This window comes from Penicillium brevicompactum (genome assembly GCF_028827555.1).
Source record: "Penicillium brevicompactum strain IBT 35665 chromosome Unknown utg000001l_segment0_segment0, whole genome shotgun sequence".
Taxonomy (NCBI): Eukaryota; Fungi; Ascomycota; class Eurotiomycetes; order Eurotiales; family Aspergillaceae; genus Penicillium; species Penicillium brevicompactum.
Window position 1 is genome coordinate 7,071,540 of NW_026623203.1, and position 23,593 is coordinate 7,095,132.

At 51.9% G+C, this 23,593-nt stretch overlaps 7 protein-coding genes across 7 annotated transcripts; 3 read left to right on the forward strand and 4 right to left on the reverse strand.

Moving 5' to 3' along the window:
* Positions 1-107: 107 nt before the first annotated feature.
* Positions 108-7,108, reverse strand: N7506_002274 (acetyl-CoA carboxylase ACC1; the record flags this gene model as incomplete). The annotated part of the gene is made up of 3 exons (XM_056951570.1): positions 108-6,546; positions 6,606-6,871; positions 6,953-7,108. The coding sequence occupies 3 exons, from the start codon at positions 7,106-7,108 to the stop codon at positions 108-110; spliced, it is 6,861 nt and encodes a 2,286-aa protein (XP_056817485.1).
* A 1,511-nt stretch (positions 7,109-8,619) lies between these two features.
* nde1 (nuclear distribution protein NudE) lies at positions 8,620-10,480 on the reverse strand (the record flags this gene model as incomplete). The annotated part of the gene is made up of 3 exons (XM_056951571.1): positions 8,620-9,585; positions 9,642-10,184; positions 10,244-10,480. 3 exons carry the CDS (start codon positions 10,478-10,480, stop codon positions 8,620-8,622), a joined length of 1,746 nt encoding a protein of 581 aa, XP_056817486.1.
* A 927-nt stretch (positions 10,481-11,407) lies between these two features.
* Positions 11,408-12,742, forward strand: N7506_002276 (cysteine hydrolase family protein; the record flags this gene model as incomplete). The annotated part of the gene is made up of 4 exons (XM_056951572.1): positions 11,408-11,517; positions 11,579-12,003; positions 12,054-12,185; positions 12,240-12,742. 4 exons carry the CDS (start codon positions 11,408-11,410, stop codon positions 12,740-12,742), a joined length of 1,170 nt encoding a protein of 389 aa, XP_056817487.1.
* A 473-nt stretch (positions 12,743-13,215) lies between these two features.
* N7506_002277 (TRAPP subunit TRS20) lies at positions 13,216-13,926 on the reverse strand (the record flags this gene model as incomplete). Its single annotated transcript, XM_056951573.1, has 2 exons — positions 13,216-13,582; positions 13,736-13,926. The coding sequence occupies 2 exons, from the start codon at positions 13,924-13,926 to the stop codon at positions 13,216-13,218; spliced, it is 558 nt and encodes a 185-aa protein (XP_056817488.1).
* Positions 13,927-14,434: 508 nt separating this feature from the next.
* N7506_002278 (splicing regulator NSRP1-like domain-containing protein) lies at positions 14,435-15,904 on the forward strand (the record flags this gene model as incomplete). The annotated part of the gene is made up of 1 exon (XM_056951574.1): positions 14,435-15,904. The coding sequence occupies one exon, from the start codon at positions 14,435-14,437 to the stop codon at positions 15,902-15,904; it is 1,470 nt and encodes a 489-aa protein (XP_056817489.1).
* Positions 15,905-16,345: 441 nt separating this feature from the next.
* Positions 16,346-17,017, forward strand: N7506_002279 (40S ribosomal protein eS30). The gene is made up of 3 exons (XM_056951575.1): positions 16,346-16,465; positions 16,561-16,665; positions 16,789-17,017. The coding sequence occupies exons 1-3, from the start codon at positions 16,406-16,408 to the stop codon at positions 16,810-16,812; spliced, it is 189 nt and encodes a 62-aa protein (XP_056817490.1). The 5' UTR covers positions 16,346-16,405; the 3' UTR covers positions 16,813-17,017.
* A 937-nt stretch (positions 17,018-17,954) lies between these two features.
* Positions 17,955-20,246, reverse strand: N7506_002280 (Zn(II)2Cys6 transcription factor; the record flags this gene model as incomplete). The annotated part of the gene is made up of 3 exons (XM_056951576.1): positions 17,955-18,989; positions 19,042-19,933; positions 19,990-20,246. The coding sequence occupies 3 exons, from the start codon at positions 20,244-20,246 to the stop codon at positions 17,955-17,957; spliced, it is 2,184 nt and encodes a 727-aa protein (XP_056817491.1).
* Between the last annotated feature and the right edge of the window lie 3,347 nt (positions 20,247-23,593).

Here is a 23,593-nt window from a genome sequence, read left to right on the forward strand (position 1 = left end):
TCAATAGTGCGATGTATATGAGAGATACAAAAAAAAAGAAAACACCATGCAATCTGAAACAAGAAAAAACATCAGGTCATAATAACTACAAGGAAACCACTTTAAATCTAAGCAGATCCCAAGTACTTGAGGACACTCTCACGCTCCTCAACAGGCAGCATAGAGAGAACCTGCTGGACACCACGAAGACCACCTTCCTTGTTGCCAATCAGCAACTGAGCGACTTCAGAAGCGACACCCTCAGTGCGGAGAGAGTCGATCTTAGTCTGCACAAGCTTCTTGTTCTCCTCGTACCAAGCAGCGACCTTCTGGTCATCCTTCTCGAGCTCATCGTCAATAAGACCAGTCCAGGCGTGCAGGGTGCGCAGGTGCACAGCACTAGGGGACTCGGTGGTGGTGTGGGTTCCGGTGGCGGGGATGGCGCCAGCGGCACCGGTGGCAGGTGCGGGGGTGGGGGAGACGGCTGCCATGCGCTTGACGATGAGCTGCTCGCTCAAACGGCGGCGCAGACGCCAGTAGAAGAAGCGACGGGCGTTGGCCCATTGCAGAGGCTGGCGAATGGTGTTCTTGGCTTGCATGCGGCCGGCGCGGTCGTGCAGATCGGCGAATTGGAGGGCGATCTGGGTGTAGACGGGGAGGAGCAGGTCTTCGCGGGCGGCCATCTGGGTCTTGACCTCGGACAGCTGCTCCTTGGTGAGAGAGGTGTCTGCCAGGGAGCGGCGGAGCTCGCCGTACTTGGCGTCGAGACGGGCCATAGTGTCGAGCTGCTTGTCGCGGCGGTACTTGATACCCACGATACCCTCGGGCTCGAGGACACCACCGCGGGAGTCTTCGTCGGCGTACATCTCCATCTGCTCGGGGTTGATGGTGGGGTCGACGACGACCCAGGATCCACCACGGAGCTCACCGTGAGGAGGAATGTAAACGAAGACGGGCTGCTCGTACTTGACGAGGGCATCGACGATGTACGAACCGTACTTGAGGACTTCGTTGTACATGTCGCGCTGGCCACCGGAGAATCCACGCCAGTTGGCAAGGATCATGACGGGCAGCTGCTCACCGTTGTTGAAGTCGCGCAGGGCCTGGGCGGTCTTGAAGGCGGAGTTGGGGTACCAAACACCACCAGCCTCATTGGAGATCATCTCCATAGAGTCGGGGTTGGCAGGGTCAGCAGGGGTGACGTTCTCGACGGAGCGAGTCTCGACAGCGATGACACCCATGGGGATACCACCGAGACGAGCACGACCAACGACGACGGTGCGGGCCCAGCCGCCAAGGGCCTCCTCGAAGGAGTCCTTGTCGAATAGACCGGGCAGGAAACCGTCGACGTCCTCCTTACCGCCGATGAGCCATCTGACATCATAGGGCTGCTTGGGAGGGGGGAAGTAGGCGATGTCACGGTCCCAGTTATCAGACCAGGGACGAATGGGGATGGGGGCGTTCTTCTTGTCGGGAACGTAGGACATCCATTCGACAATCTTCTCAACACCCTCGAAGTCATCCTGGGCAGTCATGTGAGAAACACCGTTCTTGTACATGATCTGGGTACCACCAAGCTGGAGGTTGGAGGTGTAGACCTCACGACCGAGCAGCTTGTTAATGGCAGGAGCACCAGTGAGGATGATGGGCTGGCCCTCGACCTGGATGGCACGCTGACCGAGACGGACAAGGTAAGCACCGATACCGACGGAACGGCAGGTGACCAAAGTGATGGTGAAGATGTCCTCGTAGGCCTTGGAGGTAGCACCGGCGATGAGACCGGAACCCTTCAGACACTCGACACCCAGACCATCCTTGGCACCAATGACGGTGGTGATCTTGTGGCGTTCCTCACCTTCATCAGTGATCTGCTCAGTGATGACTTCCTTCTGCTTGCTGGCATCGAAGCGCTGCTTAACCTCAGGGGTGAGGTACAGGTACTTGAAGCCGGCCTCGGGCTTCTCGGGGTTGTTCCAGGCAACAGAGAAGAAGGGAATCAGCTCGTCGGCCATACCAATGCGAGCACCGGAGTTGGCAGACAAGTAGATACGGGGAATACCCAACTTGCGAGCGAGCTCAGTGCACTTGTGGAAGAACTTGTCTTCCTGGGGACCGAACGAACCAATCTGGAAGGTGATGTCGTTGGCGACAATGATGAAACGTCTGCCGCGGGGGTACTCGGGAGTACGGGCAGTGATGATCCAACCAACCATACCGTGGGTGTTGGTACCGGGCTCGCGGGACACCTCAACAAGGTTGTCGGTGTCATCGAGGACAAGCTCGCTGTAGTCGATGCACTCGCCAACAGGGGGACGCTTCTCGTACAGGGAGGGGATCTTCTGCGCGACCTTGGTCCAGCTGTTCTGGAAGGCCTGGCGGAAGAGCTCGGGGAAGTCGTACACGTACTGGGTTCCCATAAGGTGAGCCTTGTAACGCTTGGGCTGCAACCACTCCTTGGTGGGGTAAGGAGTAGCGACAGGACGCATGTGCATGGAACCGAGCTTGGTGGTGCCACCAATGCTCTGGAAGATCCATTCACCCTTCTCAGACTTGCGCTCAATGTACAGCTCAACGTTGATGATGAAACCGTAGGTGTTGCTGATAATCACACGCAGAGGGTAGGGCATGCCGGTGGTAGGGTCAGTGCAGAGGATACGGATCTCAGCACCAGTGACACGCAGACGCCACAGACGACGACCGAAGCGGTCAAGGAAACCGGCAAGAGCCTGCTCGACATCCTCGGGCTGGAGGTTGAAGACGGGGGAGAAGTTGATGAAGATGTGGTTCAAGTCGGAGTTGTTGTTTCCAATGATCTCCAGAGCATCCAAGATATCGTTCATGAGGCGGTCAGCCTCGGAGATCAGGTACTCAGCAGTGGGGATATCATCACGGAGACGACCGGGACGAACGACAGCACGAATGAAGTAACGCTTGTCGATAGCCTTGTCGTTCTCGGGGCCCTTGCCGATAGCCTCGTACACGTGAATGTTACGGTTCTCAGTGAAGACGGGCTTGATGTTGAACTTGGACAGACGGGCAAGCTCAAGCTGGAAGGCAAGAGCGGGCTCGCTGTGGCGGATACTCAGATCTTCCTCGTAGTGAGGTCCACGGAAGGTGAAGTAGCCGGGGTAGACACCCTCCTTGCCACAGATGAAAGTGACACGACGAATGCGGCGGGCAAGAAGCTCATCCCTGTTGTCGGCGAGAAGCTGCTTCATCTGGCCAACAAGCTCCTGGTCATCAAGATCCTCAATGTCGCGGATGGCGATGTTGCAGACACCGGTGAGCTCACTGTCGTGCTCGGGCTTGGGGGTGGGGCGACGCTTTCCCTCGAGGTTGGCAATGAGGCCGTGCTCGCTGGGGCGTCTGGCGGAACCGCCAAGAGGGAAGGTCTCAAGAGCCTTGGAAAGGACCTCCTCAGCATCCTCCAAGTACTGGACGGGGATGATGACACCCTTGCGGACAGGGTCGCTCAGAGGGTCGCTGAAAGACGATGACAGCTCACTGATAGAGTTGATACGCTTGAAGGGGTTGCCTTCAGCGATAGGAGTGCCTGGGGCCGAGGGCTGGGTGGAAGAGAGGACACCGAACTCAGACTGACCAAGCTTGCCAAGGGTGAAGTCCCAGGACAAGAAGGGCTGCTCGCTCGAGGCGTTGTACTCAATACTCTTGAGGGTGTAGGCACGGTAGGCACGGCGAACGTAAACCTCAAGGGAAGCAAGAGTAACCCAAGGGTCGTTGTGGACGAAGAAGCGAGGAATGACATCGAAGACGGTGTACTTGGAGTCAACAACCTCCTTCAGGATCTCGAAGGAGGGCTCACGGTGCTCCCAGCCGGTCTCGCCGTAGCGGGACTCGACAACGGAGGACTTCAGGATGTGCTCCATCTGGGAGAGACGCTCATCCAGGGAAGGCATGGCACACTGGATCAGAACCTCACGAGCCTTAAGAGTGACCTTGGCAGAGGAGCGGGCCTCGAGCTCAGTCAGCTTCTTGAGGATGGGCTTGAAGTGCTTGCCGACATTCTCAAGGTTGGGCTGGTTGGGGCGGTACATATCCAGAATGGCAAGAACCAGGTTGTTCTTGGATCCAATACGGCTGTGGGAGAGAACAGTGTGGACAATGCTGGTGATGTCATCCTTGTTCTCCTCACGGAGCTTGAGAATAACATCCTCATCACGGTAATTGTGAGTGGAGAAGAGCTTCTCAACCTCGTAGTACTGCTCGAGCAAACCAATGAAAACATTGTACTCGTTGGACTTCAAGCCGTCCAGGTACTTGTTGATGACTTGGGTCAAGGGCAGAATAGTGGCCTTGAGGATCTCGGCATCAGCAGAGGCGACGTTCTCCTCGATGAAGCGAACGATAGCCTTCTGGAGCTGCTTGGCGGGGAACTCAGCCTTGCGGGCCTTGGCCTTGTCAACCAGGGTCTGGAGCTGAGCATCAAGCTTCTGGGGCATACGAGAGTGCAGCGCAGAGGACTGCGCGTTCCACTCGCCGTAAGGCAGATCGGGGTTACGCAGAACCTCAACCAGGTCCTTCAAAGTGGTACCCATGATGACTTGGTTGTCGAAACCGCGCAGGATGTTCTCCAAAATGCTGTGGAGCAGGAAGAATCGCTGCGAGGGCTTGTTACCAAGGATAGTGGGGGATCCAAGCTCGGGTAGCTGGCCAGTGAAGGGCTGAGCGTGCTTGACACGGGAGGGGTCATCCAGGGCAAGGATTCCGAGAATGTCACCAGCCTCCAGAGTGGCTCCGGGCTGCTTGATGAGCTGCACAACACCATCCTCTTGAGCGATGAGGGGCATGTACATCTTCATGACCTCAACCTCGGCGTACGACTGGCCAGAGCGGACGTGCTCGCCGTTCTCAACGGTGAACTTGACGAGCTTACCGGGAGAGGGAGAACGAAGCTGAGTGGGGTCGTTCTCCTGCTCCAGCAGACAGGTCTTGCCGTCAACGCTCAGGCGGGTGGCAGCGGGCTCCTCCTTCCAGTAGACGTTGTGACTGCGTCCGCTGAGCAGAACCAGCAGACCACCATCGGCAAGGGCACGGACACCAACAGAGCACTTGGAGCCGTTGATGAAGAGGTGGTAGCTGTCCAAGCTGGCGCGAGTAGCAGTGAACTTGTAGCGCTCACCCTCGTAGATGAAGTCAACGGGGAAGACAGTCTTCAGGATTTCCTTGGAAGGAACTTGACCCTTTCCAAGACCGTGGCGGTACTCCTCGATGCCTGCCTCGCTGGCAAGGTGAGCCTTGGTGACGGCACCACAAATGATGGCAACAACCTGGTCGGGACGCTCAGCAGTCAACTTGTTGGTGATGAGCTGGTCGAGCCATCCTGTGGTGATGGTGTTGTCCTCGAAAGCAGGAGTCTCCAGAAGCTTGATCAAGTACTCAACGGTGGTACGGAAATCACCACGAATGCTCAATTCCTTCAGAGCAACGACCATGTGCTTACGAGAGGCAGAACGGTTCTCGCCGTAAGCGAAAATGTGACCGAACTGACTGTCGGAGAAACTGTGGATACCACCAGCAGTACCGACAGAGAAGTAACCCCACACGTTTGACGAACTGCGGAAGTTCAACTCGTGCATAGTACCACTGGAAGGCTTGAATCCTTCACCGGGGTCCTCGGAGGTAATACGACAAGCAGTGGTGTGACCCTTGGGCTGGGGACGACGCTGAGTCTGGTAGCTCTCCTCCTTGGAGAAGTCGAAGTCAATGTCGACGGTGGTGTTGGGGTCGACACCGTAGAGGAGACGAATGTCACGGACGCGGTGGAGGGGAATACCCATGGCAATCTGGAGCTGGGCAGCGGGCAAGTTGACACCGGAGACCATCTCGGTGGTAGGATGCTCGACCTGCAGACGGGGGTTCAACTCGAGGAAGTAGAACTTGTCATCGGAGTGCGAGTAGAGGTACTCAACGGTACCAGCAGAGACGTATCCGACCAGACGACCCAAGCTCACAGCAGCGCGCTCCATAGCCTGGAAAGTGGGCTGCTTGGCAATAGTGACAGGAGCCTCCTCAATAATCTTCTGGTGACGACGCTGCACGGAACAATCACGACCGAAGAGAGAGATGTTGTTACCGTACTGATCAGCCAGCAGCTGCACCTCCAAGTGACGGGCGTTGCCAGCAAGCTTCATGATGAAGATGGGCGATCCAGGAATTTCGTTGGCAGCAGCATTGTACAAGGAGATGAACTCCTCCTCGTTCTCGACCTTTCGGATACCCTTACCACCACCACCTTCGGAGGCCTTGACCATGACGGGGAAACCGATCTCCTTGGCCTTAGCCAGACCCTCTTGTGGGGAGAAGGTACAGCCCTTGTTATAGGTGTCATCCTCAACGGTCACAATGCCATCGCTATCCACCTTGACGGCATCGACACCGGTTCCGGACCAGGGAATACACGGCACACCGGCGTGCTGTGCGACAATGGTGGAGGAAATCTTGTCACCCAGAGAACGCATGGCCGAGGCGGGAGGTCCAATGAAAATGATCTTCTTCGGCGACGCCGCGAGCGATTCGGGTAACCGAGGGTTTTCGGAGGCGTGACCCCTATAGAAGTCGAATATCAGCAAAGCATCCTCCAACACCCACGACTCGATCAAACTTACCATCCAGCCCACACGGCGTGGACGTCCATACGCTCCGCAACATCGACGATCAGCTCGACGTTGGCATAATTATTATTATTGGTTCCACCAGGCACTTCGACGTATTGATCGGCCATGCGAATGTAGTCGGCGTTGGCGTGCAAATCCTCAGGCGTGGCCATCACGGTGAATTGGATGGCCCGCTCATTGCCAAAGGTCTCATAAGCCCATTTCCGCACTGAACGGATCTCTTTCACAGCGGCGATACCGTTGTTGGCGATCAGCACCTGCGGGGTATCAGTCCGAAATTCTTATTATCGCCAGATTGAAGCTCAGCCGGGCTGTGGGGAGCTATCGGGGAATCTTACCGATGTGATGACGGAGTGACCGTCGTGAGCGGCCACGAAGTCCTTCACATTGCTTGGGGGTGCTGATTCGAGGGCATTGCCACCGATGAAATGTGAGGGAATGTTGTGTTTCGCAGAGCTACCGTTGACCGGCGCGTTGCCATTTGTGACACCCATGATCTATCACAGGTCGAATTCCTATGCAAGAGTGTGGAAAGCGCTGGATGCTGGACCAGCGATTAAAAGGTCGGTAATGTACAAATGTTGAGAAGTGGCGGAATGTGACCGGGTGGCTGTCACTGGCAGAAAAAAAAAAAGAGGTGAGGGAGGAGATGTGTGGGAGAAAAAGCGTCTAGAAGAGCTCTGCAACAGGACTAGGTGTCAGCGTGATAATTTAGGGAAACATCAAGCCCAATGCGGAATTGGACCAATCTGGTAATTTGGTCGCAAACGGCGTACTCGAGAGCGAGAGAGAGGGTTGCACTCACCGGGAACCACCAAGACCCGATTATATAAAATAGGCAAAAATAAGTAAAATTGAGAAGAAAGCAGAGCGGAAGACTGGAAGACAAGTCCAATAAAGACCTCCCAAAGAAAAAAAAGTGCTGAGAAGATGATTTCCTGGAGTCCCACCAGGGTGGAGATCCTCCCAACTGGCTGTGGTGACTGCTCACTGAGTGGTCAAAGTACCCCTGCATAGTCAACACTATGGAGTGGTACCTTCCAGGCCCAGGAACGCTTCCCCAACTCCCTCGACTTTGTTGGGCCGGGTTCCACTACAATTTGCGCCCACCACTTCTGCCACTGTCGTGTTTTTTTAGTGATCTTCTACTCCGTACAAGGTTTCTTTCACTGCTTGCATATTAAAATATCCCTTACAATTGCTCATTGTATTCCATAGTATAGGTGTTCACTGCCCCGTAAGCAGTTATGCAACATAATTAGCCCCCACAGCCCTAGACTCGGAGGGTTTGTCCCAGTTTGCTTTTTCCTCTTTAGATAACCCCATTCGGTCAGATGAATCGGACTTCGGAGTACGGAGTACGGAGTACGGGGAACAAAAGGGATTACTCGGATTTTGAAGTCCCTCTTGGGAATCTCACCTAATACCCATGAGTCCCGAGGTCAGCCTAGCCCTGGAGCTTGACGTCGAATCTTCATGCGAACTATAGAGATAACTTAATTTACTCCACGTCCCCGATCCGGCGATAAAAAAAACCATGGCGTCCACGCTATTCCAATTTGGCCGATCTGCATGATTCAACATCCGTTGGCATTCGCTGAGAACGCGCGGAGCACCAATCACAGGGCTTCAGATCCCACCCATTCCCGGTGCCAAACACATTACATTGGCCTACAGAGCAAGATTCAAATGGAGCATAAACATCGTGGGTATTATTGGATATTGAACGAAAAGACGAGCTGAGACACAGCTTAGGACGGCCCCCGGAATCCACCGGGAGCCACAATGGACCAGACCTAGCTGGTAGATCAAAGTGCAAATCTGTACGGGAGGAATGACTATATCCAGAACTTGGTCCGTTGGCCCGGGGTAGATGCGGCAGATCAAATGGTAAAATCTGGAAGACAACATGGATGCACCGCAACGACCAAGGCAGAAAACAGAACCCCACCAAACTCCCCATGCATATTCCATGAATGTGGAACAAGAAGTGAAAATATTGAAATCAGAACGTCTCTCCCAGGTCGTTGGCAGTGGGCTTGCGAGTGGGCGGTGGCATAGACCCGGGTCCGATGCTGGTCTTGAAGCTTCGGGGTGCCGGGATCCCACTGATAGTTCGCTTCTTGACTACGGGGGTGGGAGTCGCCGTCACAGAGGGCCGTCGGACCTCCTGGGTGACGCGGGATGTAGTGGGAGTAGGAACTTCTTGATCATGGTCCTCGTCGATGAGGCACATTCCTGCGATGTTCGGGAGCTGACCGCCGTGGTTGCTGAGAGATGACCGAGGTCGACGGCTCTCTGTCATTGGATTTGTCGAGTAATGCCCTAGCGGAGTTTTGGCACCGGGGCGGCTTGATCGACTTTCGGGTCTGCCATTGACTGGAACGCCCGAGTGGACGCTTTGGCTGAACGAGCTGCGGCTGGAGAAGCTGGTTCGGCTACTCGGGCGACTCTCGCCTGTGCGCCCAAATGACTGCCGACTTTGAGGCTGATTAGACGGAGCACTTTCGCTGTCTCTGGCAGAAGATCCGAGACTGCTGTTGCTCAGCCTTTTACGGGAATTCCTGCGGACGGTGATTGATGAGGAAACTGGGCTGTCACCAACCACAGACCCCGAGCGAGGCGAACCAAGTGATGATGTGTCAGATGGCGCAGGCAGGCGCGATTTGGCTGATTGGACGCGCTCTTCAAGCTTTTGCATCTTGCCAATCAAGCCACGAATCTGGTACAAGGATCCAGACTTTGGAAGACCCGGTACCCGCGAGCTGTTCGTCCTTGTCATGCTATTGCGAGACGAGATTGACATGGAGGGAGTGGAGCGGCCATTGCCATTGCTGTTGCTGAAGGTGCCATTGCTATAGGCAAGAGAAGGAGTTCGGGAGTGAGTAGTGGGGCGTGGCTGAGTACTGGTTCGCGTCTGGGTTCGGGCGTGAAGGGTTCGAGAGTTGACTGGCTCGGCGCCAGCGGCTCCCTCTGCCGAGGGAAACTGGGCGTAGTGTGCGCATTGATAGACTTTCGCATGTTCACAGACGATTCGGAGATAGGAGGCGAGGGCGGAGTTGCTGCGGCCGATGCAAGGGACGGTTTAGCCGGAGGCGTGGCAAAGACTGGGGAGGAAGTAGCAGTGCCAGGCGAGCGATCAAAGATCTCAAGATTCTGCGGAGTTGCCGGGCTTCGGTGGTACAGAGGCGTAGGCTTGCGACGGCGGAAGTTGCCATGTCCTTCGGCGTTGCGGAGTTTCTCTTGAACAATCTCAGCCTCGATCTTGAGATCAGCCAGCTCGTCCCGAAGGCGCTGGTTATCGATCCGCAATTGTTCTCGTTCTTGCTCCCCGCTTCGCATTTCCTCTTCCAGTAGAACCCCGCGTTCGATGCCCATGTTATATTTGGACTCCATGTCCTCCAGGGACGAGGTGGTGTTCCGGGCTTGTCGCTCGTAGTCATCATTCGCAACTTCGATATCTCGCAGTCTCAGCTGTAGAGTACGGTTCGCATCGCGGAGAGTGGTGATCTCTTTCTGAAGAGTATTTTGCGCGCTGTTTCCTTCCGTCTTGGATTGCTTGTACTTGGTCTGTCGCCGCAATGTCAGTTTCCGCAGAAGAAAAAACCAATTGGCGTTATTTTGTATACCTTCCACTCATCGACCTCGTATCGCATTGTGTCAAGCTTCTCCTTAAGTTGTCGCTCCCGCTTCTCAGAGGCCTCGATGTCTTTCTCCAGCTCCGTCTCCAGCTCCCGGCTGGAGGACTGGAAATCCGCAAGCTCTGCTTCGAGTGATTCATATTGGGCTTTGTAGTGCGCCAGTTCATCTCTGTAGGAACTGCTCGTATGCTTCCGCTCGGAAGGAGACTCGTCGACGGCCGGCATCTTCGAGCGTTGGGCACCCAGACCGGTCGCAAGGGAAATGTCTGGACGACGGGTGTCGTCCAAAATTGGCCGAGGTCACTAGACACAATTCACCAGGCTGTCTTGCCCTGCAGATCGCACCAGCCCCTCTCAAAGACTCATGTATGGTTCGTGGTGGCCCGATGTCAACAACCGTGCGTTGATAAGAGCCCCTCGCCGAGGCGGTGACGCAAGGGATTGATCGTGGTAGTCGGGCTCACGTTTCCTCCGCTGAAAGAGGGAAGCGAATTCAAAGAATGCAAGCTAAAGTATGCAAAGTTGGCCTACCTTCGACCCGCCTCTCTTGTCACAAAGCGGGTTAGATTAGATCGGGCTGGGAGAAACCGATGTTGTTGTTTCGGTCGTCAGGGGCGGGACACACTAGTCCCTGTTTGGACGATCGGGTGCAGCCACTGCCACCGCTCTTGAAGCCTTAGGCACTAGTTTCCGCCTTTGATCTCAGGCCACTCACTTGACTCGAGCCTAAACCTCATTGGAAGCTGAAGTGATCCTGATCGACCTCCGCCCGTGATCTGGATTCATCAGTCCCCAGTCTCCAGTCTTTGGGTTCTTAGGGCAACCAAGTCAGAGTGGTAAGTGATTTTATTTACTTTTCAATTTCCGTGGAGGAGCCTCGGGTTGGCAACTACACTATCCATAACCATGCGGTTGTTGCGTCCAGGCACCACTCTGGGGGCTATGCCCACGCACGCGTCTCTTATTATTGTTGATCGCCCCATTTGCTTCCACGCACTTGTTTACCCCCGACTCCTTCCAATCTCCATCTATCCCAAGTGTGCAGGCCCACAGGCTGGTCGTGCGAACATGGTCTGATGTACTTACTCACGGCTTCTTCTGCTCTTACAGAACTCTCTTCGTGAGGCAACGGTTCATCTCGATCCACCCACCATGGCAGACTCCACAGACCTCAACCTGGATGATGCGCCCAGTGACCTTCAAGACATTCCGGAGCTGGCCATGCAATTAGTACCCCCGCCTGAAGGTACATATCCTGATAAGTAAGCTGCTCTCGCGCCCCTTACTTAGTGGGACCAATCTCAACAACTGATCTTGATATAGGGCAACTCTTCTCGCTGCAGTCCAAGACCATGGAAAGGAACATGGCTACAACGTGGTTGTCAAATCATCAAGCACCCCTACCGAGAAGAAACCCGGCCGTACTGCCAAAGTATGGCTGCGCTGTGATCGCGGCGGACACTATCGGCCACGCAACGGCTTGACCGAGGAGACGCGCAAGCGTCGCAGAACTTCACGCTTGATGGACTGCCCTTTCATGCTTGTCGCGGCCGGCTCTCCGGGTATCTGGAGCCTGACCGTGTTGAATGCCACGCATAACCATGGCCCCATCATTGAGAAGCCACGCCAAGTTCCTCACCACAAGGTGCGCAAGGGTCAACTACCAGCCATCCCATATGATTGGCCGCATGATGCATCTTTTACTCCATACACTACTGCACTTGTCATCATCGATATGCAAAAAGACTGTAAGTGCGTCAAGCCTGTTGTCCGGACCTTGCGACTAACACAAATTCAGTTTGTTTGCCAGAAGGGTATATGGGATATCAGGGTTATGACATCTCTGCCGCACAGGCTTTGATTCCACGCCTTCAAAGACTACTTCATGCGTTCCGCTCCGGTGGTTTTCCGGTGTACCACACACGTGAGGGTAAGCATGCCCTCAAACCAAGGCCTTCAAATATACAAGACTAATTGGATTTAGGTCACCGCGCCGACTTGTCCACTCTTTCCAGTCGCGAAGCTTATCGGTCTCGCAACAATGCATCGGGCTTAGGTATCGGTTCTCCTGGGCCCATGGGTCGTCTACTCATCCGTGGTGAACTTGGCCATGACACCATTGATGAACTTTACCCTCTTGTTGGTGAGCCAGTAATTGACAAACCCGGACGTGGTGCATTTGCGCACACTGATTTCGAACTGCTGTTGCGCAACAAAGGAGTCAAAAACCTGGTTATTGCAGGTGTGACTACCGACGTGTGTGTCTCGACTACCATGCGCGAGGCCAACGACCGAGGCTTTGACTGTGTTGTATTGGAAGACGGAACTGCGGCGGCCGAGCCATCCCTGCATCTAGGTACAATTGAATCTGTCAAGATGGAAGGTGGAATATTTGGAACCGTCGCCAAGTTGGAAGATGTCATTCATGCCGTCGATAACTTCAAAGCTGTCACTATGAAGAAACTGGCTCCTCACATGACGGCCTAAGTCTTTTTTCGTCATTTTAGCGATTTGCTTGGACACTGGGCCGGGCGGATATCTTCGGAGTTCTGGGTTGGAGTTCTCACTTTTCTTTACAGGTGCTGCAGAGCGCATCTTGTTTCTTCTTTTTTTCGGATTTTCCCCTAGGCAGGTTGACAGTACTAGGACTCAGGACTGGGATCTGAGTTGATGCCAGATCCATTTATCTTCATCAGCTTTTCGTGGCTCAAAAATCTTGCTTACATCGATATCCCATTTGAAAATGGCATCCAACCTTACTAGATACCCTTCAATTTTCTTCGTTCACCTTCTAAACAAGTACTCCAATCGATCTGCAGTTTGGTCATTAAACTAAGTGTCTTTCATTATACAAAGCCAAGTCCCGACAATGCTGTCAGAACAGAGAGCAACAAGCCCTGAGATATTATTACATTTCCACAAACGCCACGCTCATCAACCAGATGGGAGACAAACCCAGACTAAAGCCATTTTTTACCAGCGGCAGTGACCCGCGTTCTGAAAACCGGACTCTTGATCTCCATGCCTTGCTTGTAGAAAGGGTTCATAGCCGTCTTCACATAGTTTTCATAGACTTCGTTCATGAATTGGCGCACGGCCTCCTCGGTCTGCGGAGAGGTAGGGTTCGCGGCGATAGAGCTCGACGAGGCGCGAGTAGTCGATCCCGCTGATCCCAGTAATGACGATGATCCCAGACCGCCGCCGGTGCTTGTTGACGAGGGGAGATGTGGGGGTTGGTGTAGTAGGAGGAATCGGGCACCGCTGGGTGTCAGGAATGCTGTAATGTAGGCTGCCGCTGGTGGATATGTATCTATGTGTTTCAAGTACCTGTGCGGCAGAGTTAGCTTCGGGTTTCGCGAGTCAATTGGTTTTGGATGTGGTGGGTGGCTGGTCCAGGTGGGTGTGATCCCCTGACGGCCCGCGGTGATTTTTGGGTCTGTCCTGAGGCATGTGGGGGTATAAAATGGGGTTTTAACTCACATTGAACCATTCGTCCACTGTGCTTCTTCCAATATGTCCAGACTTGAATGGATAATGAACTGGTTCATGTATTGCGCGGTCTCTGGGAAGCGGAAGCGGGCAATGCCATCGCCACCACCCTTGGATGTGCCAAACGCAATATTGAATAGAGGCGTATCAGTCGGTGACAGTATGGTGAAGTAATACGACATGTTGGGCTGATCGTGAAAACCGAGGTAAAGATGCGAAGGTGAAGCCATCGAGGATGTTTATTAGCGTCATCTAGATCACGTGGCCGATAAGAGGTAAGTTTGTTGGCACCCGTGGACCTGGGCAGGCGCAATACATTTACAATTCTAAGCTTAATTGGACTGTGTTTGAATCCATGAATGTTAGCGAATATAAAGTCTCTAGCATGATCTTTATCTTTTTTCACGTGTCATTTATAGCCTTGTAAGGTCATAAATTCGGACATTGCGATTATGAATGTTGGGCAGATTGTATGTGATCATCAGTTATATATTTTCCAAATTTTGTAGCTCACTTGGATTCACCAGCAACATTTGCTAGTGCCTATGACCTCAAAATCCACCAGACCTTTCGGATACTTTAAATGCACAATTGTGATTTGGGAACAGTGTTCGAACCACCTGGGCACATTTTGTGCCTCATACACTTTAACAATACCCCAATCTCCCCCGCATGAAGGCTGACCACGTGATGTGCGATAAACAGCTCTCTTATCACTCGGTATCGCAGTCGCAACTTTTTGACCTCGACAACTCTCAAGCCAACACAACTGCATATCTGGCATTCAAGCCAGCCTTCGAATTACTGCTCCGAGTTAAGACGCAACGCGCACGCTCGAAAATGCCAATGAACCTGAGCCTAGGAAATAAAAAGCCCACGGGGCCAAAACCAGGGAACCCCCTCGGCCAGAAGAGGAAGAATGTCTTCAATGATGACTCTGGCGATGAAGATGACCAGAAGAAAACCGATGCAGTTGAAGTGACTACACTTGGAGGAATAGAGGAGCCTACACCGAAGGCAAAGCCACAAGGCGCAGGCCCACCGCCGAAGCGCAAGATGCAATTCGGAGGTGCCGCCAAGCCAGCCATCAAACCACTCAGCAAGAACTCGCTGTTTGCAGATGACGAGGACGAAGATGAGGCAAAGGAGAAGGAGAAACAAGGTGGAATGCATCTGGGGCTGAACCAGACAAAGTCAAAAACTTCGACCGGCCTCAATAAAGATTTCACCAACCTCTCAGCAATGCACAGCAGCAAAAAGCATGCAAAGGAAGCCGAAGAAATTGATCCCTCTATCTACTCATATGATGCTGTATACGACAGCCTGCACGCCAAACCATCCAAATCTACGGAAAACAATACCAAGAGCGAAACTCCGAAATACATGCAAAACTTGCTACAAAGCGCAGAGATCAGGAAGCGTGATCAGCTCCGCGCGAAGGACCGCCAACTTGCCAGGGAACGTGAAGCTGAAGGTGAAGAATTTGATGACAAGGAAAAGTTTGTCACTTCTGCATACAAGGCACAGCAAGAGGAATTGCGAAAGGCCGAGGAGGAAGAGGCACGCCGTGAACAGGCGGAGGAAGAACGTCGGAAAAAGAGCGGAAATTCCGGCATGATCGGATTCTATCGAGACGTTCTTTCTCGAGGCGAAGAACAACATGAGCAGGCCGTCAAAGCCGCGGACGAAGCTGCTCGTCGTGTTAAAGCAGGCGAGCTTCCAGAAGAACCACAGGGCGAGGACGAAAAGACTGAGGCCCAGAAGGCTGAGGATCTCAACTCCCACGGTGCTCGTGTTGCTGTTAACGACGAGGGACAAGTTGTCGACAAACGCCAGTTGTTGTCGGCAGGTTTGAACGTCGCACCTAAACCGAAATCTCAGGCACCGGCCCCCAAAGCAGCCCCACGTCCCGCTGCTCGACCAGTGGCTGGCCATCAAAACGCTCGCGCTGCCCAAAGAGCTCGACAAACAGACATGGTTGCCAGTCAATACGAGGAACGTGCACGACAAGAAGAGGAGGCCGAGGCTGCCAAGCAGAAGGAGATTGCGGAGAAGAGTCGCAGCCGCAAGACCGAGGGAGATGTTTCCAGTGCAAAGGAGCGGTACTTGGCAAGAAAGAGGGAACGGGAAGAGGCTGCTGCGAAGGCGAAAGGTGCTTGAATGTACAGCGAAGAGCGATTTACTTGTATTTTTACTATTGAACTATCGTGCATAGCGTTGAGGGAGACCTGTACAATGAGCATCCATGATAGCAGTTAGACTCATGAGTCATGGGTTCACAGTGTCACCATTAATTTTGAGTCATAAAGGGGAGGAATCAGAATATAGATCTCATATTTATTTGGACTAATCCATTCAAGAGTTTGTCTACTATCCTTGAACCTTTTAGGTATTGACTTGGAACTGCAGCGCATAACTACTAGCGGTTATACTGGTTCGTGCTCACCCCGTCTACTTCGGAGAGAAAATGCCAAGCCTTTTAACTCCGGATTACCTCACCAATCACATGACCCCCACAAGGGCTGAGTTAATCCGGAATCCGAAAGTGCTCGCTAAGCCGCCCCACACAGGTCGCACTCCCGAATTTTGCACTCAATCGAGACTCAAGAATCGCTTTACACACCACTTCCATCTCCCGTTCATCAACGTCAATCATCCAACATGGGTAAGGTTCACGGCTCTCTCGCCCGTGCCGGTAAGGTCAAGGCTGCTACTCCTAAGGTGAGTTATACCCAAAATTCGACAAACGCCACTCGAAATACGGTCGCAGTGGCCCTCAGCCGGAACACTCGTTTTAACGACAATTTTGCATCCAGGTCGAGCCCCAGGAGAAGAAGAAGAACCCCAAGGGTCGCGCCTACAAGCGTGTGCTCTACACTCGCCGTTTCGTCAACGTTACCATGACCGGTGGCAAGCGCAAGGTACATACCAACTGACTCACCCCACGCACACACACACACACAACCCCGACAAAATATTCGCGACACCGCCACACACCAGAACCGAACAACAGGAACAGAAGGCTGACCAGGCGTCATTTACAGATGAACCCCAACCCCGGCCAATAAATTATTCAAGTCGTTAAAACAACCAACTGAGCCGCGATCGGCTAGTCGAGTTCTACGATGAAAATCTTCGCATAACCACGGCACGACCACGGCCCAAACGAACGAAAGCACACCAGATACGGCTGGTACTTGTACGGATGATATCACGCTTCTTCGTCTTCACTTGAATTTTTTTTGCTGGTAACGGATGGGTTATTTGGAGGTTGCTCGGAAATTGCATGGATACCCATGGCGGTCTGAGGATGGAAAGCTGTGGCTAGATGTGAGCTGTCTACGGGCAGGCGCAGACTAGACCAGAGTCATTTTTTGACTCTTTACATAGGCTGTTCCATGAATTGCATTTCCAATCCAGAAATGGACTCTGCTTCTTTTTCGACGTTTTTGCGGTGTATGGCATAATATTGTGATTTTATTTGGGACATGGAATGCGCTCACATTTCAACACTCGACCCGTAGATTGGATCCGCTCGCCCCGGGATAAGATCGAGGTGTCGATTTGCGACTTGGAAGTGTTGGGTCTCAGATCATTCAACTGCACATCGGACTCGACAGTCTATTGCACTGCCCTATGAGATTTATCAGTGGTGCAGACTGCGACAAGTCAAGGTTCTAGACCTGCCACGCTCTCATCCATTCATGACATGTCGTCCTTGTGTACATGCACCGAGCCCATATCATTTGTAGTCAGCTTTGGAATCCTACCCTTGGAACCGGAGGCCCACCGGGCTACAAACATCGGTATACTAGATCTTGAGACAGAACCAGCAATTTTAACCCACGCCTCCCCAAGTGGGCGTCGGAGCAGGTGGGGCTTACGCTCTTCAAATTGGACACTTGACATGACTTGACTGGGGTGTCGTCACCACGTTTAGAACATCTTTGTCTGACACTTCTGACACTTCTGACACTTCTGAACTTTCAAACCGGACTCCCTGCCATCTAGAGCAACGAAGGAAACTAACATAGTCGTGACTGAATACTCCGCAAGGATAATAGTTGTACGCCGTGCACTGCGGCGTACAAGGAGTGGAAAATGGCAAGCCGTTCCGCAAGTTTATAAAACAGTAGCATCTTAGACTGATGCATGGGGAATCAACACTCATTTTGGAATTCAATCATTGCGACATAATCAGACATAATCATCAACAAAACATGGGCCATATTCTTTGAGCTTTCAGAACATCGATCCAACTCGGGAGAGGATCTCCAACCTTAACCGCCTGTTGTTGATCCCGTGTCCTCCAAACTTCTGCCATGATATCCTTGGCGATTTTGAAGGGCGCGAGACCGCTCTTAATCCCGGCCTGATCTACTATATCCAAGATGGCATCTCGCTGTGGCTTGGTCATCGCCTCGCACCCGGCGATGAATATTGGCCACAGGGCCCCAGGGCCGACTGGACTCCCATCTTTGACGAGTGCTAGCCATTCTCGGAATGTAGTAATTATGTGATCAACATATCCACTCAGCACCGCCGGATGAACTTGTCGCACTCTTCTGTAGAAGAATATCACCAGCGCGGTGTTCAGAGCCTGTACCATGAGTTTATATGGCGAGATCGAGATTTCACCGGTGCTTGAAGCAAGTTCACGATCCCTGAACGAGTTGATCACGTTTTCAAGACGTGTCCTTCGTCGTTTCAATGTCTTCCAAACGTAGTCGCTAATCGGTATATTTGAGTCATGTGCGTTCTGCAATGTTTCCATAACATTCGCTAGCCGGGTGGTTTGTGAAACTAAGCTCAACATCGTTTCGGGGATTCCATACACCTGTTGACACAAGCTTTCGACTGACATCCGGGAGTCCTGTAAGTGAATATCCGGAAGGTCTAACCTTCGGTCTTTAGGCTCATCAATGTTGAGATCCACCTCCGAGTGTTCGAAATAGAGAAAGTCATCTATTCGACGACAGCGCTCGTGAATTTCCGCCATGGACTTCTCACCTGCAGGTGTTTTGTGAATCTGACAGTTTACGTTGAGATTGTTGATAAACGAGTCTGATGGCATGTAGTTGTGTAAGACATATGTGCTTTCACCAATGAGACGAAGCCATCCGTAGATATTAAAAAGAAGCCGAAGTTTCTGTGAAATCTCACATTTGGCCAATGCTCGGAAGCGAAGAAGTCTTTCGGCATCAATAAGATATTTTCGGGCATCCAAGTACCTATTGGAGAAAATCTAACATGTGTTAGTTGGTGTTTCAGCATCATCCCAGTGAAAAACAACGCACAGCAACTTCAATCAGCCCGTAAAGAGCCATGAGTTGATCTTTTAGTTTGGCTTTGTTGACACCGTTCAATTCTTTGACCAAGGAAATATCCATGTGGCTTCTCGCTTTAGAGTAGGCTTGGTCTGCAATCTCTTTCCAATGAGCCCGCGGTGATAAGCCAAACGATTCTGTCGAAGGACTCGTTTCTAGGAATCTCGCTGAGCAGGCAAGTAGGCTATAGAGATTCGCCTGTTGTGCATGCTTAACGTCTTGAGATTCCATAATAGTCAATTCTCCCAATGTTATCAGTGCAAGGGGAACATTCAACATGTTCCAGGGGCTTTTAGCAAGAGGAACGACAGTCATCTGAGGAACAATGTCTTTTTGGAAAGTCTGCAAGAGAAATGCAGCATCTGCCAGTATATCTATTGGAGCGATTGGTTGCTCAAGAATGGATGGCTGATGTGGAGCATTTTTCAGTGCCGAATCAACTGCAATGATTCGATCATCCATCTGAGAGGAGCATTGGAAATCCAGAGGGCCCCCAAGGCCAAAAGAAGGATCGGAAAGAATCGCTTGGAAGTCATCACCGGTGTTGAAGAGATCCGACCACTGCAAGACTTCGTCTGAAAAGCCCGGGATATCGAAAAGTGGATATGATAGATGGTTAAATGCTGAACCATCAAGATGCGTGGGCGACGGAGTCATGGGATGATCTGATCTTTCCTGGGTGATTTCTTGCTGTCGTATAGACATAGAACTCTCCGAAAAACTGAGGACTGCAAAAGGTCCCACTTGAGTCTCACTGTTGGAAACAAAGCTGGGATCTTGCGACCTCAGGTCAATCTCTTGCAAAGAGGCATCGATAGAGCCCGAGACAAGACCTTTGCTAATAAGAGCGCCCATCGAACGTCTATATTGTTCTAATCCTCTGGTCAGTCAGGTCACGAGGGGGTTGAGTTGGATCACCGCAAACCAGTATAAAGATGGTGTCTTATTCCCAGACTAGTGAGATGACCCCGTTTACCGGTGGTCGATTTTTGAGAAGACCCAGATTTATTATCAGACATCCAATGCACCCCGTCAGAAAAGCCCTCGCAGGCTAGCCCCATGGCAGTGCATGTCTGACAGCTGGGGTGAGTCTGGTCGCATTTGACATGCCGGCGTTTGCATGTTTTACAGCCGCCTAGCGAGCGCGTTCGGCGCGTTTTGGATTGGCGCGTCATGGGTGATCAGGCTTCCAGTTATTCGACATGTCGTTCCTGAGAAATCCATGATGGGCACAAATGGTGCGGGTGTCCGATCCCGGAACGACTTGCCTTCTGAGGCTGTCCAATTAAGGTAGCGAGGGGGTGGGTCGTGGCGGGTAAAAGTGGAGCAACCTCGCTTCCGTCCAACGGTAGGTGGATATAGACTTCGATCTATAAACTGTGCATCAACACCGGAGGTTGACAATGAGACCAACAGTTGTGCTGGGGAGTGGTTGAAAGAAATAAGAATGGATTGAAAGGGTAGAGAAATGAGCAATTGGACCAGAGCGCGAGTCGAACATCCAACCTCCGCCGAGATGGGGTTAGCTCCTTCCTCATTTTGTGTGAACAGACATCTTCACCCCACAACTGAAGAGCAAAGTAACTCACAAGCCTTGGTATCAGAATTGTACCCCAATGCATACATGAAATGGCTTCAGACTAGTGATTATACAATGCCCACTGCTGTAAAACAGTTTGCCTCAATTTGGAGTATCTACGACGCTCAGGAGGGAAGCAATCCTGATTCCAGGAGGGCAAAGCGACCTATGTCAAGATTTGAGAAGGATGGTAAAATTGCACTTAAGCCTATATATGGTGTATTCTCCCCGGGTGGTCTACCGGGTAAGGCTTTGGGTTTCTGAGGTCTCTGGTGCCACTTACTACGGAGGGCTTACCATATTGGTTTCTTCCCTTGATCTTCGGATGGCCACACTAGGTAAACTCTACGCGGCTTGGCTTTGCCTTGACGTTACTTAGTAGAGAGACCGTGGCAGGTTGGACTGAGACCGGTGAGTACCCGAGTGGGGCACGGTCTGTGATTACGGTCTGCTTTCTTAAGCTGCTATCGTCTGTTCATCTCTTACGAGCTCTGAGCCGCCACCGTGTGGGTCCATGCAGGTTAGACCGTCAAACGTCTATGAGAATGTTTTTGTCATCTCTTTTGATGATCCACATCATGCCGTACGCCTTGATTCCATTCCTTTTTCTCCCCCTTCTCTCTCTTCTGACACGAGGCTCTATCCATCTGCCTATCAACAACAACTCCCAAACTTCTTTCGATACCATCCCCTCCCATACTCTCTCCCCAACTTGACCTCTCCACAACTAAACCAATCTATTGATACCCAAATATTTGCTATGATCAGATTCTTTCAAATGTCATAACTCTCTACAAATGAGATATCAACAGCCCACTGCTGGATAAAATGCCAACACAACAGGGTCTTATAGGTGTTTCTTGACACAGGAATTTTACGAGAAAAACTCACTCAATCCAAGATTCCTTCCAACCTCCCAGGACGTACCATTGACCAGATAAGATACCCCAGACTAGGCACACAAAAAGTTTTCAAACATTGTACCCCAACCAGAGACAAGTTTGTCCATCCAAATGTCCCCCACCACAACAATTCCTTTGACTCTTTTACTTCTCCACGCGCTTCCCAAATTCCACTTGTGATCTGAACCAACGGATCAACGAGAATCGAGCTCGATTTTAGGCCCCACATTACCAACCGTCCATCAATGTCCAACCAGCCCAGCAAACTCACGGCAGCAAGAAGGGCCACTGGCTCCTCAAGCTGGACTTGTCTCGAAGCCAGTCATGTGGAGTATAACCCTTCGAATGAACACTCTACAATGCTGACATGCCCAATATCCCCTAGACGCATATTCGCTCACATTCCAAGATGGAGTCCGAAGCTCCTCCAACAGAACTTCCTCCCCTCCCGAGGTCATTCCTCATACCGAGTACCACGAGATGCCTGAGACAGGCGCGATCGAAAAATTTGGCTTGGTCTCTTTACACGAGACCAGCTGTCCTATTGATGCGTCATTTCACGCGACAACTGGTAAAGTGACCAGACACACTTGCTCCTGGAATTGCCCCTTCAATCTTCAGCTGTCATTGGAAATCATCAAGCTTGATGAGGTATTGCTGAGGTATACAAAAAGCGCTTCGATCAAGACGCTCAACGTTCAATCGACCAGTTCGCACACCGCCAGAGAAATACCATGCCTGAGAATGGCCTAGTCGTGATGAAACATCCACATGCGGATCCAGATCGATATACCTTGGGCCAGGGAAACAAAAATACATACTCGCAGTGCTTCATGCCCCATTGAATTGCACTGTATGCGAAGCCTTTTTGGTATACAGAAGGACCACCAACAAGCTTGCTGCAACACAAACGGATATTTGAGAAGTGCTGAGCCACAGAAGGAAAGCCAAAGGGAAGGACAGTCTACCCACAACGTGCTGTGGTCCTTGTCATGTTATCAGTCTATGTGGGACGCATGGTGCTAACCATATACAATGAGACCAATCAGGCTATGGGATGGAATACAATATGTGAGTGAAAACATTGGTTTTGATAAAGACCAAGTTCTGTTCTAACTACTCCGTGGGGATTGCGATTCCAGCCAAGCTCTACAAATGAGGATTGTGAGTCTGCCAACCGGGGCTAAGCTGGCCACATGTACATGAGTCATGTCGTGCTAGGAAAGATTCTGATGATATAACTTCACTGGGGAGACAATTGTGGTGTAGACCCTGTGGAATGAGAGAGTCCCAGGCTCTTCAAATCTATCGATGTCATGAATCAGCGGTTGTTCCTGTTCCTCGGTATGTCATCGCACAACAAAACCAAGTGACCTCACCGAATTGAAGTCGGATGATCCGGGATACCTACCAAGGCTCAGTCGATTCACTTGTCCTTGATTCAATGTCCAAGTGCAGAACTACCGTGGATCGACGAGTCAGATTAAAGTTGCAGGTGGCGTTGTTTACATAATCACAGATCGGCGCCGGGGGCTGCCGGGCCTCCACCAACCCCAATCCTCTAATTTGCTCCATCTTTCGGTCAGTCTACACGTCACTGATAGAAACACGTTCGGCTAGGGACACTGAGCTCATATCAACCTCCCGGCAATTACCCCACACAAGGAGATGACATCGACACGACCCGACCCAATTTTCGACTTTCCATTGGAAGGGGCTTCGGCACGCTCACCCCTTTGTTTCACCGGCGATTGATGCCCAGCTAGTCCATGAGATGCTCAATGCATGTTGCATGGCTGTTGAAACTATTGAGCAAGACAGAATAATTGACATTCGTCGGAAACATGACACCACAGTCAAACAAACACTCTGCACCAGAACCCTGTGACGAAGCTCCCCAGCTCAAGTGGGCCCTAGCTCCCGGCAAGTCCACCAATCCCGCCCACTACCACGAGGTTCAGCATCATCGACTTTTTCTATGTACTTTGAATGACACAGAGGCCCTTTTCAATTTTGTGGATTGCCTGGGGACCTCAGTTTC

Bases quoted from the DNA above. Each gene is read 5' to 3' on its own strand.
- N7506_002279 (XM_056951575.1), top strand. From the start codon at position 16,406: ATGGGTAAGGTTCACGGCTCTCTCGCCCGTGCCGGTAAGGTCAAGGCT. The intron at 16,466-16,560 runs GTGAGTTATACC...TTTTGCATCCAG, and splicing joins TCAAGGCTGCTACTCCTAAG to GTCGAGCCCCAGGAGAAGAA. The intron at 16,666-16,788 runs GTACATACCAAC...CGTCATTTACAG, and splicing joins TGACCGGTGGCAAGCGCAAG to ATGAACCCCAACCCCGGCCA.